The following is a 17,453-nucleotide window of genomic DNA, read 5'->3' as shown; positions in this document are numbered from 1 at the left end:
CATATAATTAAAATGTATAATTTTACTCATTTGTATAAACATGGAGTTCAATATTGAGACATATAGGTACGTAGATAAGTATCTCTACAATATATACATATATATACATATGCATATAGATAGAAATAAATAGATCTGATAGATCATCAAACTCAATAATGATGTGTCTGTCAACAGCCAAAATTTACTTCTGTCTCTTTGCCCATTTTTTCCATATAAAAATTGATCCCTTGACTTTCACATCCTGGATAAGTATTATATCACTGGAGTTACATCTCCAGTTTTCTTATGTTCCTTTGTAGATTTTGTTTGTTTTTCTTTCATCATACTTGTTTTTTGACCCAACAACTGTCTTAGGTCAAGAGTTTTTCACTTATTTTCCTGAGCAGTATTCAATTGTTTGAAAGTTGCATGTGTTGCTTATTCATTCACCTTTTGCTAACAATTGGGTTGAGTACAAACAACACTGTTATGAACATTCATGTATAGATCTTTTTTTAGACTTATGTTTTCATTTCTCCTGGGTAAATACTGAGGAGTGAAATGGAAGCACCATGAGTTAGGTGTATGTTTAACTGATTCAAAAGGGGCCAAAGCTATATTAATAACTATTCTTACCTGTTCTTTAAATATTCTCTTCTATCTTTTCAGATTTGAGAAGTACTTCTTTATATAGCATATGCTTCAGACATCTCTGCAAAGATCCAAACTCAGTAGTTTTAAGGTGAGATCAATGAATCTGAATATAGTGCTCAGATGACCCACCACAATCTTCACTATGGACACCAGTGGAGAAACACTGCTCTGGAAAAGACACAATGGGAGCTAAGCATGGAGCTGTCCAGGGATTGTGGTGCTGAACACTTTTCCCTGTGCCCTCCCACCATCTCCTGCCCCAGTGATGGTCTAGCTGGGTACTCTCTGGATTCTCTTGTGAGTCATGCGAAGCCCATTGTTTTCATTTCCACACCCACAGAGATGAGTCTGACTTATGGAGGGTCTTCCTCTGCTGGTAGAGATTTCATGACCCTTAAACCTTCGAGCTTTCATCTTTCTTCCATTTTTTTTCAGACAGAACATTTACTCCAAAAAGTAAAATCTTTCTCCACAGAAATTGGTCTTCTTCATAAAGGCAAATTAAAAAGTTTTACATGAATGCTCCATTGGTCACTTATATATATATCCTGGAAATCTAGTTTAAATATGACTACAATCACCTAAAAATATTATTACACTAAATATTTTCCTTTAGACTTCCTTTGTGTCTCTGTTTCTCAGCTGTAAATAATGGGGTGAGGGACAATAGAATACATCACTGAAACCACTAAAGTCTTCATGGCTCAACAACTATCTAAAAAGCAAATGTAAATGCCAAAAGGTGTTCCACTGAGTAAGAAAACAAGTAAGAGAAGAGACATTTAGGTGGTAAAACCCTTGTATATTCTATCAGCTGATGACATTCTCAAAAGAGAAGGGACAATTTGAGTACATAATAAAAAGATTCAGGACAGGAACTACTGTTCAATATGACAGGCTGAAAAAAAAAAACAGAACAAAATGTTACTGATCAGGGTGTCATAACACTCAGACCTAAAGACCTGTGAAAGTTCACAGAAGTGGGGGATCTCCAGTTCTGTTCAGAAGGACAGTCACAGTACCATCAGATTGAGCAGCATGGGATCCAAGGAGCTTAGTCAGAGACTAAGGCATTTTTAGAGAGAGTGAGAAGTTCACTATGAACATACACAGTAGTGAGCAACATATGACATTATATTGGTCATGGGCCATTGCTGGGATGAGACAGTTTACCATGACAGGACAAACTGGAACAAGGAAAATCTGAATGAGACAACCTGGGTAGATGATGTTCTGAGTCTGCTTGGATGTTCATTAGCATCCTTGAGATTTTGCATGTGCTTAAGCATATTTCAGTAAAGAAGAGGTTGCATGGAGGTTTGGAGATGAGAGTCAGAACTTACAACCAGGATGATGAACAGGCTTCCCAGGGCAGCCACTACATCCATGAACAAGAGCAGAGTAAAGAGGAGAAGCTACATTTTTAGATATTCTTCCAGTTCTGTAAGAAGGAGTTCTGAAACAGCTCTTTGATTTCTTGGTTCTATGCTACTGATGAATCTAAAGCATATGTGCCAAAATGACAATAAAGTCAATGAAACTCTAGTTCATAGCAGTAACAGCATCACATTGGGTGATGTAATGGGTGTAACCCACTCCATCTACTGGTATTAATTTCCAGAGATGAGGATCAACAATCTGTGATTTAACCTCTCTTACACATCATGCTAAAGGTGGGGAATTGCTGCTTTACAAACTCTAGCTCATCTATATTGTGAATTCAATGGAACCTTTAAAGCCTTCCATTTGCTTATCACTTTTCATCCTTTTTCTCCCTCATTTTCTTCTCAGTACAAACCTACTCATCTTATTTTTTGTTCATTATTACCACTCTTACATGTTGTGCCAAATATTGAAAAGTTAATAAAAAGGCATGGCTTTATTCTTTCAGAATTATTTTACACTGTCAAGCAAGCAGAAATACAACAATAAAATCATTTAGCCCTGTCCCATCATTACGAAAGTACATTCCCTGAGGTTGTAGGTGGCATATAATTAAAAGGAAAAACATAACCTAGTGGGAGAAAACATGAAAATCATAGGCTTATAAAATTGAGAATAACAACACTCTGTTGGTGCTCAGAAGACAGAGGCATGTCTCCATGGTCCTGGTCTTTAATGATATATACACTTGGGATTAAAATGATAGTAAAATAGCTGATTTAATGAGGAACTTTGGATATTGAGCTCCAGGGATACAGAGACTGCAGGAATCAGCCTGTGACCACCACAGTCAAAAGTCCCACCCAACCAGGAAGCAGCACCTGAGCCTCCTCCCAGAGATGAGCCTTCCTGACCAGGGTTCCATTGGCTCATTCAGGCTGCCTGTACTTGTTGAGGACACACTTTATATGTTCAGTATTCAGGTAAGATACTCAACATTATTCTTCTCAAAATCAGTCAGGGAATGAAAGGCCCCTCAGAAAGTAATCTGGAAATGAGGACAGATTTTTTGAAAATTTTATACTAGGGAAGCAATGAGGAGAACACATGCATAAGATTTTGAGAAAACTGAACCCAATGCCACTCTTGTCAACTGTCTGTCATCCTCTTAACCTCCTGCCATATACGTTAAGACTGATACTTACACAGATCCTATTCCTCCAGTCTCATACTCTCCATAGGGAGAGATCCTGCTTCCTCCACAGCAGAAGTCTACCTCTTGTCAAACATATTGACTATTGCAAAGTATTCAGACATTTACTTATATTCTTGTGCTTATGTTGGTCAGGAAGTTTTATGAGTGGACTAGTTGAAAGGGCTAACGTATTCAAGTTCCCCAACTGGATAACTTTAACGAAGAATTATTTCCCCAATGTATACAGGGGTAATTTTCAGAGACCAGGGTGTCCACTACAGTGTTTCTCTAACACATTCCACATTCAACGGATGCTAGTGGTCTAATATTTTCTCATCTTTTTGCTCCTTCTTTTCCACCAGATTCATCAACATCATGAAATATAGAAACCATACAACTATTTTGGAATTCCTTCTCCTGGGACTGACAGATGACTCAGCACTGCAGCCCCTCTTCTTCAGCCTGTTCCTGTCCATGTACCTGGTCACTATCCTGGGAAACCTGCTCATCATCCTGGCCATCTACTCTGATTCCCACCTCCACACCCCCATGAACTTCTTTCTCTCCAATCTGTCCTTCAATGACATCTGTTTAAGCACCACCACTGTCCCCAAGATGCTGGTGAATATCCAATCACAGGATCAAAGCATATATTACACAGGTTGCCTCTCTCTGGTCTCCTTTGTCCTGGTTTTTACTATTTTGGAAAATTTTCTCCTTGCAGGGATGGCCTTTGACCTTTATGTGGCCATTTGTCACCCCTTGAGGTACACAGTCATCATGAATCCCCTCCTCTATGTGTCTCTTCTTCAATCCTCTCTGCTCATCAGCACTATGGATGCCTTCCTCCACACTCTGTTGGGACTGCGTCTGTCCTTCTGCACAGACCTGGAGATCCCCCACTTCTTCTGTGAACTAGCTGAGGTCATTGAGCTGGCCTGCTCTGACACCCTTATTAATAATATCCTGGTATTTGTTGCAGCATGTGTATTTGCTGGTTTTCCCTTTTCTGGGATCATTTTCTCTTACATTCACATTGTGTCCTCTGTCTTGAGAATGCCCTCATCAGAAGGAAAGCATAAAGCCTTTTCCACCTGTGGATCTCATCTGTCTGTTGTCTTCTTGTTTTATGGGACCGGTTTTGTGGTGTACATTAGCTCTGCCGTTACTGACTCCCCGAGGAAGACTGCAGTGGCTTCAGTGATGTACTCTGTGGTCACTCAGATGCTGAACCCATTTATCTACAGCCTGAGGAACAAGGACATGAAGGAGACCTTGAGGAAGCTCATTGGTAGGATAGCATTTCATCCATGATGTGTTCTTTGCTTTAGACTTTTAGAGAATGTCGAAGAGATAGATTTCCTATTGAGCAAGAATGCCTAATTTTTCTATCACTACATTCTTCTAAATAATAACACATTGAGTAGGTGTATTTTAGTTTTGAATTGAACCCTGACTTTGCTTTATGTCTAGCTCTGTAATTTTTTTTAAAAAATTTTAATTATTTATTTATTTTTAAACTTTTTACAGACTGCATTTTGATTCGTTGTACACAAATGGGGTACTTCTTTTTGTTTCTATACTTGTAAAAACGTAGATTCATACCATTTGTGTAATCATAAATTTTATTTGTTCTTGTTAGTAATATAAGACTGTAGAATGCATTTATACATTTTGATAGATCATACATAAATGGAGTATAATCTCACATTTTTCTGGTTATACATATTGTAGAATCACATCAGTCATGCAGTCATCCATTTACATGAGGCAATACTGTCTGTTTCACTCTACTATCATTCCTTCCGCTATACCACTTCCCCTCCCTTCACTCCTCTCTACCTAATATAAAGTCTATCTCAAGTGATAATAGCTTTTACCTTACTCCATTTTATTATCTATAATGTGGCATAATTTCATAATATCAGTGGTTTGAGATGGTGGTGAGATATTTCAAACTCAGCAAGGAAGTTGTCTTCAGTCTAATAAGGAAAAGAGACTCTACATTTATAGGCAGAAACAATAGAGTTAACTATTATATCAAGGATGTCTGAATAGAGACTGAAACAGAAACGGAGAGCAGGGCTTCATTCAGCCCTCCTGAATTCACCCAGGACTTGTTGTCCTTGAGTTCCCCCAGGGATAGTAACAAATTCAGTGTCATATTTGGATATGATGTCAGAGGCAGAAAACTGAGATTCCTTCCACTTCATCTGCTGACATTTTATATTTCCACACATGTAGTAGACTACATTTCTATGGTGGAGTGAGTAGTGGCCCTCCAAATAAGCCCAAATCTGGTCCCACTCACTTTTGCTTATTTAATATGATAAGCAGGTGAATAACACCACTATGATGAAGAATGAAAGTGATTTTCAGAACAGGAAATTTTCCTGGAATGTCTTAGTGGACCCTAAATGTAAACTCATATTTCCTTATAAGATAGACAAAGGGGAGAAGACACAGTGACAAGTGGGAGGCACTGTAACCATAGAGATGCACAGTGTACTGATTGCCAGTGTCTGATTATTTCCTCTGCAACACTGAGATTTTCATTGGATTACATGGTTTTGTTCTATTATATACTCTATGTACTGCCATTTGTTTTAATGTGTATATACAGATATATCCAAAAATATATATCCATAGGGGCACATGTCTTCTTTTTGACTAGATTTCATTTATGACCCAAAGATACCTATTGAAGGGAGGCAGCACCTAGTACAGAAGGAAGCATGTCCATATGTGAGTGGTCTTGTGATTGGTGTGAGCAGAAAGATGGGAGGGAGATGATGACATTCTCATGGTATCTGAGAATGAGAGATCGGCCAACACCAAGTTAGGAAAGGTAAGGAATTGAGGTGTCTCATGCCTCCAATGACTATCCCAATGACTATCTTACATTGCAATCATTTCACTCTCAACAAGTGATTCCCTGATAAGAAATTGGATTCAGTACTTGTATTCCCTCAATCTTTATACCTGTGGATGTGTCCATGCATAATTTTTCATTCTGTCTTTGAAATCATCTCTTCTTGTTCTTCCAAACTCAGCAGTAGTCTAGACACTTGTCATGGGACAGTGTGTCTTTATCATCCTAAAATTCAACTCAGTATGCAAAAACACATGTTTACGATTTTTCTTAAGGTTTTTCAAATCCCTGCATATTATATTCTTTCTCTCCTGTGATATGGAAAGAAATTGTGTGCAACATATCATAAGAAATAATGATTCATTCTGATTTGATAATTAAAAGTATGTGCTAAATAGATGGAGTTGGAGAATATCATGCAAAGTGAAATAAGTCAAATCCAAAAAACTAAAAGCAGAATGTTTTCTCTGATATGTGGATGCTAACTCACAATAAGGAGTGTGGGCTAGGGAAAAATAGAGTTACTTTAGATAAGGTACAGGGGAGTGAAGGTAGAGGAAGGAGTATGGGCATAGAAAGGATAGTAGAGTGAAATAGATCTTTTTACCTCATGTACATATATGACTGCATGACCGATGTGATCCTACAATATGAACCATTAGAAAAATGAGAAATTATACTCCTCTTATGTATGATCTATCAAAATGAACAAATGTATTGTACTGTCACAAATAACTAATTAAAACAAATAAAAATAAATAAAAATTAAATAAAATTAGAAAGCAATAGCTCATGAAAATAGAAGTCATAACACTACTATTTTGAGGATGCTGTTCTAGGCCTATTTTGATGCTTCTACATGCTCTATAGTAACGATGTGTTCAAAGAGCTGGAGACCTTGAAAGCTGAGGCACATCTTTGATGCTCTGTTCAGGAAGATATCAGGATGCCAGTGATGGATTCTTACTGACATTAGTGTGGCTAATCCAGTAGTACCATAGGTCACCTCACATGATGTCAAAGAGTCAACTCCAAAGTATGATATCATGATGTCAAATTTCAGGAATTTCTTTTTAGAAAAACAAAGATAATGAAAGTATATGATATGCTGATAAACGGATGGAACTAGGTAATGTCATACTGAGTAATAAAAATCAGACTCTGAAAATCAAGGGTCTCATGTTTTCACTCATATATAGATGTTAGGGAAAAAACGTGGGGAATAAAAGAATTTCATGAAAATGTAAGAGTGCCCAACAGAGTAGAGGGTGGAGAGGGATGGAGGAGAGGATGGCTTGGGAAGCCACTGGGAATGAAATCTAATAGTTTTGATCTTTCCATGTATCTATGTACACAATGAACCCCATTTTCACATAGAATTTAAAAGCACTAATGAAAATAACAAGAATAGAAGCGATATCCCTAGGTAGAGCAAATGGATCAGGGAGAATGAGGAGGGAGGGAGAGCGAACAAGACTGACCCAATTGTGTTACATGCACCTACTAATTCCATTAGATATAACACAAAGAAAAAGTTTAAAAAAGAAAAGCATACAATAAACTCATTCTCTTCTTGCTTTACAGCAGACCTCTTTAAGAAAGTCTCTAAAATGACTGCTTCCAGATCTTTTCCACCCATGTTTTTCTGAGGTCCAGCCAATGAGGATGTAGCAACATTTGTAATCTGCAGGTTTATGGTTGCCCCTTACCAGTCACTGGTAAGGTCTCCACCCCTGTTCACTCCATCAATTTCTGCTGCTCAAAAATGTGGACACTGTCACAGATTCATCTACCCAGTGGACGGTGAACGTGGTTAGATTCTTATAGGATTTTCTGACACTTTGATGGGCTCCAAGCCCACAGACCTGGGTATAGTCTCTGTTTAACTGTCAGATTCATGCATATTTCTCAGATAAAGAAGCTCTAGCTCTGTCTTTATCAATACATCTTCTTCTGGGCATTTAGTCCTCATCACCAGGAAATAGAAACTTCTTTCTTCTTTATGGGGATAATTCCAGAGTTCCTTGGCTCCTACCCATTCAACATGGTTTCTCTGAGTTCTTTGATAGTATCTGGAAAACTTTAACTTATTTTTTTTTACATTAACTGTTATCTTTGTGGTCCACGGAAGACTGGCCATTTATTAGCTCAGAGATATCTGCACAATTTATCTATGATTAACATGCTTTAAAATTTAGTGAGGATAAATGGTGAAGAAGGATGCCACCTTCCCCAAAATCTCAAATAATAACCTTGAAAATTCAAAATGCATACAGAATGGGTGAACATGGGGTAAAATGTTTTGAGAACACATGAAGATATTGAAGCTGTAAAGTAAAAGGTGTTAAAACAAACACTCTGTGGAGCACCACCTCTGCTCAGAAAGTGATGGCTAAATTCCAACCACATATGCTGACCTCATGGACATCAGACCTGTCCTGCCTTTTGGCGATTTGGTACTAAGTTATCACCTCTCTTTATTAAACCTGAGGAAACATAATTTCAACTCACAGTCTCTTTTTGTGAAGAAAACTATGGAAACTATTGTGACAAATTTGAATGATATATTTTCATATTCTGAACAAGGTGTCATAGTCCTGTTTGACCTTCAGCAGTGATCATAGAAAATAAATACTCCTCTGTACTAAGTGTAAAGAATAAAAATTAAGGTTTGGTCAACATCCACTGTAGTTAAGATCATGTGTCTTTGCTTTTATATAATAGTTAGCTCAGATTTTTCTGTTTTATTGGTTCATTTTATTTATTTTTATTATTTTTTTATTTTTTTTTTTTTTTTGTGGTTTGTAATAACAACTGGGAAAGCAAGGCTTATACATATGAACCAATAAGAGAATAAAATAAAACAAGGCAAAATCAATTGCCAAAATTTGTATGTAGACACTAAGTACTGTAAGAGGTCAACCTTTGAAATCTTTTATTATTTTGTTGTTGTTGTTTTTACAGTTCTATGATTGTGCATGCTGTAATTCATACCATTTGTGTAATCCTACATGTACATAGGATAAAGATGTCTGTATCATTCCATCTTTCATACCCTGCCCCTCCTCCCTCTCATTTCCCCCTATGTAATCTAAAGTTCCTCCGTTCTTCTCTCACCCCCACCCCAACCCCTTTAGTGGTTCTTTTTGGTTAAACAGACCATGGGACTCATTTTGGCATAATGATGAAGATGTGGGATATAATTTGCTCCAATCCAGTCTCCAGCATTTCCCTAATCCCTCCCCTTGTTCTCCTACCCTGTTTCCTTCCCTCTACTCAACCTATCTCTCTGCTACTTACTTTCAATTTTTAAAAACTTGTTTAGTTAGTGTTTTGTGGATTACACAACAATGAGATTCACTGTAGCATATTAGTGGATATAGGTGGGAAAGTCAGGTCAGATTCATTTAACATTTAAAATGACACTATTTACACCCAAAGATATGGGACATATTCTCACACCTCAAAAAGGAGCCAGGATTCAATATATATTTAAATGGATAAAAGTGTCTTAGTGTTGAAGGGGACACTGAGATTTCTTATTGAGGTGGAGGCATGACATGTGCAATGCGTGGGAAGTTTAGAGGAGTAGGAATAGTGGGGAGAGATGAATGGTGGACAACTGGCCTCCAGGGCCAGGAAATCAGCCGACCTGAACTCCCTGCCTCCATAGTCTTGGTCTTTAAGGACTTGCTCTCCTGGGATGAGAGTAATGGTGAAAAAGCTCCACTAATGAGGGCCTTTGGATATTGACAGCCCAGGGAAACAGCATCAGGATTCAGCATCCTATACAGCTCACTCCACAGCCCTGCCCTGCTCAGGAAGGAACACCTGAGCCTCCTCCCAGACATGACCTCCCTGACCAGGATTCCGTTTATCTCGTTAGTCTGTCTGCACTGCCCGAAGGAGATTTTCCATCTTCAGTATTCAGTTAAGATGTGAAGTATCATTCCTCTTGAAGTCAGAAGGGAAACACAAAGCCCCCGAGTTAACACTCTAGAAATGAGGGAGGATGTGTTTTGAGAAATTCATCTTGGAGAGGCAGAGAGAAAGCATGCTCCTAAGAAGATGAGAAACAAGCCATGTGCCCTGCATGTCAACTGACTGTCACCCCCTGACACATTCTCATTTCTACTCGTCTGAAGTCATACTGTGCAGTGGGATATGTCCCCTTTCATTCAGAGCAGAAATCTCCCCTTTCCCAAAAGCGATGACACTTTTACAAAGCACTATGATATTTCCTCACATTATTATGTTGGTGTTGGTTGTATTAGTTGGCAAGAATACCATAACCAAATACCACAAACTGGTGGCTTAGCAACAGAATTGATTATCTCACAGTTCTAGATGCTAATGTCCAGAGATTAATGTGGCTACAGAAGTGGTGTTCAAACATATTCCCATATTGTACTGCTGATGCGGATCTATGTATTTTCTCCACTTCATTTGCAACAGGTTAATCAACATCCTGGAAACTAGAAATGAGACAGCTGTTTCAGAATTCCTTCTCCTGGGTCTCACAAATGACCCAGCACTTCAGCCCCTCATCTTCAGCCCCTTCCTGTCCATGTACCTGTTCAGCATCCTGGGAAACCTCATCATCATCCTGGCCATCAGCTCTGATTTCCCCCTCCACAAACCCATGTACTTCTTCCTCTCCAACCTGTCCTTCACTGATGTCTGTTTAAGCACAAGCACAATCCCAAAGATGCTGGTGAACATCCTAAAACAGAGTCAGAGCATCACCTACACAGGCTGCCTCATGTAGGTCTGCTTTGTCTTGGTTTTTGGTGGCTTAGAAAACTGTCTACTTGCAGTGATGGCCTTTGAACACTGTGTGGACATCTGCCATCCACTCAGGTACACAGTCATCATGAATCCCTGCCTGTGTGAACTTCTGACCCTGTTTTCATTGTTGGTTAGCATGTAGATGGCCTGCTGCACAATCTGTTGGTGTTATATCTGTCCTTTTGCACAAACCTGGAGAACCCCACTTCTTTTGTGAACTTGCTCAGATTATCAAACTGTCCTGTTGTGATACCATCATTGACAACATCTAGATATATGTTTCATCTTGCATATTTGCTGGTGTTCCTCTCTCTGGGATCAGTTTCTCTTCTGTTCACATTGTATCCTCTGTCTTCAGAATTCCTTCATCAGGAGGAAAGCATAAAGCCTTTTCCACCTGTGGGTCTCACCTGTCTGTTGTCTCTTTGTTCTATGGGACAGGATTTGGAGTGTAGATTAGCTCTTTGGTGACTGACTTGCCCAGAAATTCTACTGTGGCTTCAGTGATCTACTCTGTGGTCCCTCAAATGCTGAACCCCGTTATCTACAGCCTGAGGAACAAGGACATGAAGAAGGCCTTGAGAAAAATCCTTGGAAGGACAGTTTCTCAACGATGACATGGGATTTTTTGTGTAAGTCAAGTGTTCCTGCTTATCTGGAATGCCTGATGTTTTTGTCATTACATTCTTCTAAAAGATTGAGATCACACAAGGACTAGTTGCATTTTAAGTTGGTTTAAACCTTACTTTTTATTTGCTCTAGCTCTGTGATATTTGACTTAGGTTTCCATTATCCAACACAATTTCTTTGTTCAGGTTTCACAGAAGTGGAGTCCAAAATAAGGGTTCTAGTTGTAGTAAGTTTCTTTGTATTGCACCCTCAGAAGTTGGCACATTAGTTAAGGAAAACAGGGAAAGAATAGACAGAAGACAACTGTGGTCATACCTGCCGAAGAGCCACCTCTCAAGCACCTGACCAGGGTCATCATTGTTGCCTTCCACTGGTGATACTACTATGAGACAGAGGGGTGCAAATTCATAACCCGGGAAGCCATTCCTTAGATCTGTTACTAGTAATCCATATCTGTTTGAGGCAATATAGCATCAACATATGTATTGCATTTTCTGTGAAACTCACAGAATTAAATGATATTAGTGGTTTGAGATGACTGTGATGTAGTTGATCACCTTAAATGAAGATGACTTCTATGCTAATAAGAAAATAATCCTATGCTTATGATAGTTCTAATGATAAAGAGTGACCTTCCATTCTTAGAACTTAAAAGTATGGGAATGAACTGGGACAGAGTGTAGAGCTTCATTCAGTTGCCCACAAAGAGACCTCATCCTAACACAGTTCTCATTCCTGTTCCCAGACCATAATAGCATGTGCAATGTGATATCTGGACATATGCCAGAGGTGACAATCCGAGACCCTTATACTGGGTGGCTTAAATAGTAAGTCGTGGATCATGCATCAGCCACATTGTACCTCTGAGGTGGGCTGAATGGTGGTCCTTGAAATATCTCCAGATCCCATCCTGCTAACTTGCAATTCACTTATGAGATAAATGGTGGCTGTTACTTGTTTGGAAGAAGGGGATTTGCAGAGCAGGAGCATTTACCTGATTCAGTGGACGGGCTGTAAATATAATCCTGTCTTTCATCATAACAGAAGCAGAGGAAACACAGCAAATGGGGCACTGTGACCACAGGTGGAGTTGGGCAGGTGGAGACCCCACTTGATGCCACTGTTTGATCACCTGTGCCCCATAGAGTGGTCATTTTCTTAGATGCTGATAAATTTTCTAAAATCAATTCTTCAGATATCCCACTTATTAAATATGTGTACTAGTATTGCCGTTCAGGTTTAATTAGTGAAAATGATGACTTCTTGTTAGTGTGATTCTGCATCAGAAGCAATCATGCTCTTGGCTGTAGCAGTTGTCTCTCTGCTTTCAGTACTCTATAGTTACATGTTATGTGTGATGACATTAAAATATGGGACATTTCTGGCATTGGTGAAATCCTGGTAGCTATTATTTTTTCTCTTACAATAAAGGTACTTTAGTAGTCACCTCTATGTCCTCTAAAGGAGTTAAAAGACAATTTTGTCCTTGGGGTAAAATTGTTGGCTATAAAAGAGGATCTTTTCACCTTGGGTTAGTTCCAAAAAGTTTTAAGTGGTTAAACCTATTTACCCTACTGTTAGATATTTCTGGTGTTCCATATCTTCCCTGAAGTGGTCCTTTACCCTAATAATCTAGTAGGTCCAAAATAGCATTCAATCAACTTACGTTTTTCTTATTATGAGTTTGAGAGCTATTCTATACATTATGGTTTGTTTATTTTCCTTTCTTGTGAGATACATGATATTTCCATTCTTCTTATCATTTTTAATATCTTACTCAAAATAGTCCTTTATGTAATATCACACTGAATTATATATTATATATCTATTATTAGAAAGTATATATAGTATACTTTGCCTATGTATGAATGGCAAATGGATTGCTTAGTTATGTTTTAATATTTGTAGATACCTACCCATGCATAGGTTTAACAGGGTTTTAATTTGTCAGTAGAACCCCTTTGTCTCTGCTCACTAGGTATTGATTTTTTTTTATTGCAAACACATGGGATACATGTTGTTTCTCTATTTGTACATGGAGTCAAGGCATACCTTTTGTGTAATCATAAATTTACATAGGGCAATGTTGTTTGATTCATTCTGTTATTTTTTCCCTTCCCCCCTTTTCCCTCTATACAGTCCTTCCTTCCTCCATTCTTACCACCCTCCTTATCCCTAACCCTAAACCAAACCCTAACCCTAAAGCTAACCCCTCACACCCCCCGTTATATGTCCTCATCCACTTATCAGTGAGATCATTCGTCCTTCAGTTTTTTGAGATTGGCTTATCTTATTTAGCATGATAATATCCAATTTCATACATTGGCCTACAAATGCCATAATTTTATCATTTTTCATGGTGGAGTAATATTCCATTGTGTATATATACCACAGTTTCTTTATCCATTCATCAACTGAAGGGCATCTAGGTTGGTTCCACAATCTGACTATGGTGAATTGAGCAGCAATGAACATTGATGTGTCTGTATCTCTGTAGTATGCTGATTTTAAGTCCTTTGGGTATAGGCCAAGGAGTGGGATAGCTCAGTCAAATGGTGGTTCCATTCCTAGCTTTCTGAGGAATCTCCATCTTGAAAAGACTACTTCCTTCCAGAAAGCATTTTTGTGTTGCCTTTTGCAACTGAAGCTGAAACCACAAGAAATTTATTTTTGCCTTTGATTCAGGCAGGAACCTAAACTCATTTTTATTGCTCAGCACACATTTCATTTGGTAGTCAATCACCAAATGCCAAATCAGCAACGACGAAACTCTTCATGTATATGATGCTGTTTTCCTGGCCTCTCTTTCCTGAATAATGTGATCGTCCTATCCCTGATCTGAAACACATCTTTATGATTTCAGAATACCTGTTGGCTAGAGGTAACATTGATGTGGTCACAAGTCCTACAGCTTTTTAAAACATTTTTTAGACACTCCGGTGGTGTTTCCCTCCCACACGGCCAGCTTCTCCAGCTTCTCGGAGCAGGACCCCCAGTGAGAGCCTTTCTGAACAGAACCAGCTCCACGTCCCGGAGCCAGCGGGGCAAGCTCCAGCCTGCAAGCAGCTTCAGGGACCAGGACAGGGCAGCCAGGGTCTTCCCCAAGCAGCCTGTCCCCCTCCAGCATGAGGTGCAATTCAAGGCTAGGTTCTTGGAGGAGACCACCCAGTGAGAGACTTTCTACACAGAGGCAGCCACAAGTCCCCAAGCCAGTCACAAGTCCCTGAGCCAACAGAGAGCTCCGACCTGCAAGCAGCCTCTGACATCAGGGCAGGGCAGCCAGAGACTTCTCCAGGAAGCCCTGCCCCCTCCGGCCGTAGGCTCTTTCCACAGGGTGATCCAAGATGGCGGACTAGAAGGTGACTGCATCTCCAGTCGCTCCAGAACCCAGGATTCAAGAAGGGTATGCACTGAGAGACTCGGACTAAAATAGAGCCATGGGGTGAGTCTCCCGAACTGGGTGAAGCTCGGTCTGGGTGGCAGGCACGGATAGGGATGACTTATCAGAGCAGGGCAGGGCAGCTAGAGTCTTCCCCAGGTAGCTCTGCACACTCTGGCAGTGGGCTCCTCCCACAAGGCCAGCTTTTTGGAGCAGGTGCCCCAGTGAGAGCCTTTCTGAACAGAGCCAGTCCAAGCCCTGGAATCAGTAGCGGGCTAGGGGCAGCTTTCTTCAGAAGCACTGCATTATCAAGTTCCTCCAAGACTTCAGGCTACTGAAGGCTGGGAGGTGATACACTGGAAATCTACAGGGACACTATAAGCCAATAGAGGAAATCTGCAATATCTCAGGATCCCACTGAAATCAGACCAATATGAGAAAACAAGGGAAGAAAATGTCCCAAACAAACCTAGATACTATATCAATAAAAACCAATGACAGCACAGCAGAAGAAATGTCAGAAAGGGAGTTCAGAATGTACATAATTAAAACAATCAGGGAAGCAAATGAGGAGATGAAAGAGCAAATGCAGGCATTGAAGGAGGAGATGAAAGAGCAAATGCAGGCATTAAATGATCACACCAATCAACAGTTAAAAGAGCAAATACGGGAAGCAAGAGATCATTTCAAAAAAGAGTTAGAGATACTGAAAAAACAAACAAACAGATATCCTTGAAATGAAGGAAACAATAAACCAAGTTAAAAACTCCATAGAAAGCATAACCAATAGGATAGAACACCTGGAAGACAGAACCTCAGACATTGAAGAAAAATATTTAATCTTGAAAACAAAGTTGACCAAACAGAGAAGATGGTAAGAAATCATGAACAGAATCTACAAGAATTATGGGATATCATGAAAAGGCCAAATTTAAGAATTATTGGGATTGAGGAAGGCTTAGAGAAACAAACCAAAGGAATGAACAATCTATTCAATGAAATAATATCAGAAAATTTCCCAAATCTGAAGAATGAAATGGAAAACAAAGTACAAGAGGCTTATAGGACTCCAAATATACAAAATTACAACAGACCCACACCAAGGCACATTATTATGAAAATAAATAACATACAAAATAAAGACAGACTTTTAAAGGCCATGAGAGAAAAGAATCAAATTACATTCAGTGGGAAATCAATAAGAATATCAGCAGATTTTTCAATCCAGACCCTAAAAGCTAGAAGGGCCTGGAACAACATTACCAAGCCTTGAAAGAAAACAGATGCCAACCAAGAATCTTATACCTAGCAAAACGTACTTTCAGATTTGACCACGAGATAAGATCCTTCTATGATAAACAAAAGCTAAAGGAATTTACAAAAAGAAAGCTGGCATTGCACAACATTCTCAGCAAAATATTCCATGAGGAAGAGATGAAAAACAATGATGCAAATCAGCAACAGGAGGAACTAGCCATAAGGTATAGCCAAATAAAGGAGAAACCAAATCATTTCAAAAAAATGAGTTAAATGACTGGGTATACAAATCATATCACAATAATAACCCTGAATATTAATGGCCTGAACTCATCAATCAAAAGACATAGACTGGCAGATTATATTAAAAAGAAAAATCCAACAATATGCTGCCTGCAAGAGACTCATCTCATAGAAAGAGATACCCATAGACTAAAGGTGAAAGGATGGTAAAAAACATACCATGCACATGGACACAGAAAAAAGCATGAGTATCCATCCTCATTTCAGATAATGTGGACTTCAAGCCAAAACTAGTCAGAAGGGATAAAGAAGGACATTACATACTGCTTAAGGGAAGCATAAATCAGCAAGATATAACAATCATAAATATCTATATTCCGAACATTAGCTCATCCATGTAAGTCAAACAAATCCTTCTCAATTCCAGAAAGCAAATAGACCACAACACAATAATACTAGGCGATTTTAACACACCTCTCTCACCACTGGATAGATCTTCTGAACAAAAATTGAATAAAGAAAACATAGATCTCAATAACACCATCTACAATTTAGACTTAACGGACATATATAGAATATACCATCCAACAAAGAACGAATACACTTTCTTCTCAGCAGCACATGGATCCTTCTCTAAAATAGACCATATTTTATGCCACAAAGCTACTGTTAGCAAATACAAGAAGGTAGAGATACTACCTTGTACTCTATCAGATTATAATGGATTGAAATTAGAAATAAATGACAGAATAAAAAACAGAAACTTCTCCAATACCTGGAGATTAAATAATACACTATTATATGATGAATGGATAACAGAAGACATCAGGAGGGACATAAAAATTCTGAGAAGTAAACGAGAACAAAGACACATCATATCAAAATCTCTGGGACACTATGAAAGCAGTACTTAGAGGAAGATTTATTTCATGGGGCACATTCAACAAAAGAAGTAGAAATCAACAAATAAACGACTTAACACTACAGCTCAAAGCCCTAGAAAAAGAAGAGCAGACCAACACCAAAAGTAGTAGGAGAGAGGAAATAATTAAAATCAGAGCCGAAATCAA

At 38.9% G+C, this 17,453-nt stretch overlaps 1 protein-coding gene across 1 annotated transcript; it reads left to right on the top strand.

Annotated features, from left to right (window-relative positions):
- Positions 1 to 3,589: 3,589 nt before the first annotated feature.
- Positions 3,590 to 10,854, top strand: LOC124967906 (olfactory receptor 7G2-like). The gene is made up of 4 exons (XM_047530347.1): positions 3,590 to 4,505; positions 5,989 to 6,062; positions 9,843 to 9,967; positions 10,542 to 10,854. The coding sequence occupies exons 1-4, from the start codon at positions 3,590 to 3,592 to the stop codon at positions 10,852 to 10,854; spliced, it is 1,428 nt and encodes a 475-aa protein (XP_047386303.1).
- Positions 10,855 to 17,453: the final 6,599 nt, after the last annotated feature.

Source organism: Sciurus carolinensis, chromosome 17 (assembly GCF_902686445.1).
Source record: "Sciurus carolinensis chromosome 17, mSciCar1.2, whole genome shotgun sequence".
In the NCBI taxonomy this organism is placed as follows: Eukaryota; Metazoa; Chordata; class Mammalia; order Rodentia; family Sciuridae; genus Sciurus; species Sciurus carolinensis.
This window is presented reverse-complemented; position numbering and strand designations above follow the sequence as displayed.

Bases quoted from the DNA above. Each gene is read 5' to 3' on its own strand.
- LOC124967906 (XM_047530347.1), top strand. From the start codon at position 3,590: ATGAAATATAGAAACCATACAACTATTTTGGAATTCCTTCTCCTGGGA. The intron at 4,506-5,988 runs GTAGGATAGCAT...TGGTGTGAGCAG, and splicing joins GACCTTGAGGAAGCTCATTG to AAAGATGGGAGGGAGATGAT. The intron at 6,063-9,842 runs GTAAGGAATTGA...GGATATTGACAG, and splicing joins CCAACACCAAGTTAGGAAAG to CCCAGGGAAACAGCATCAGG.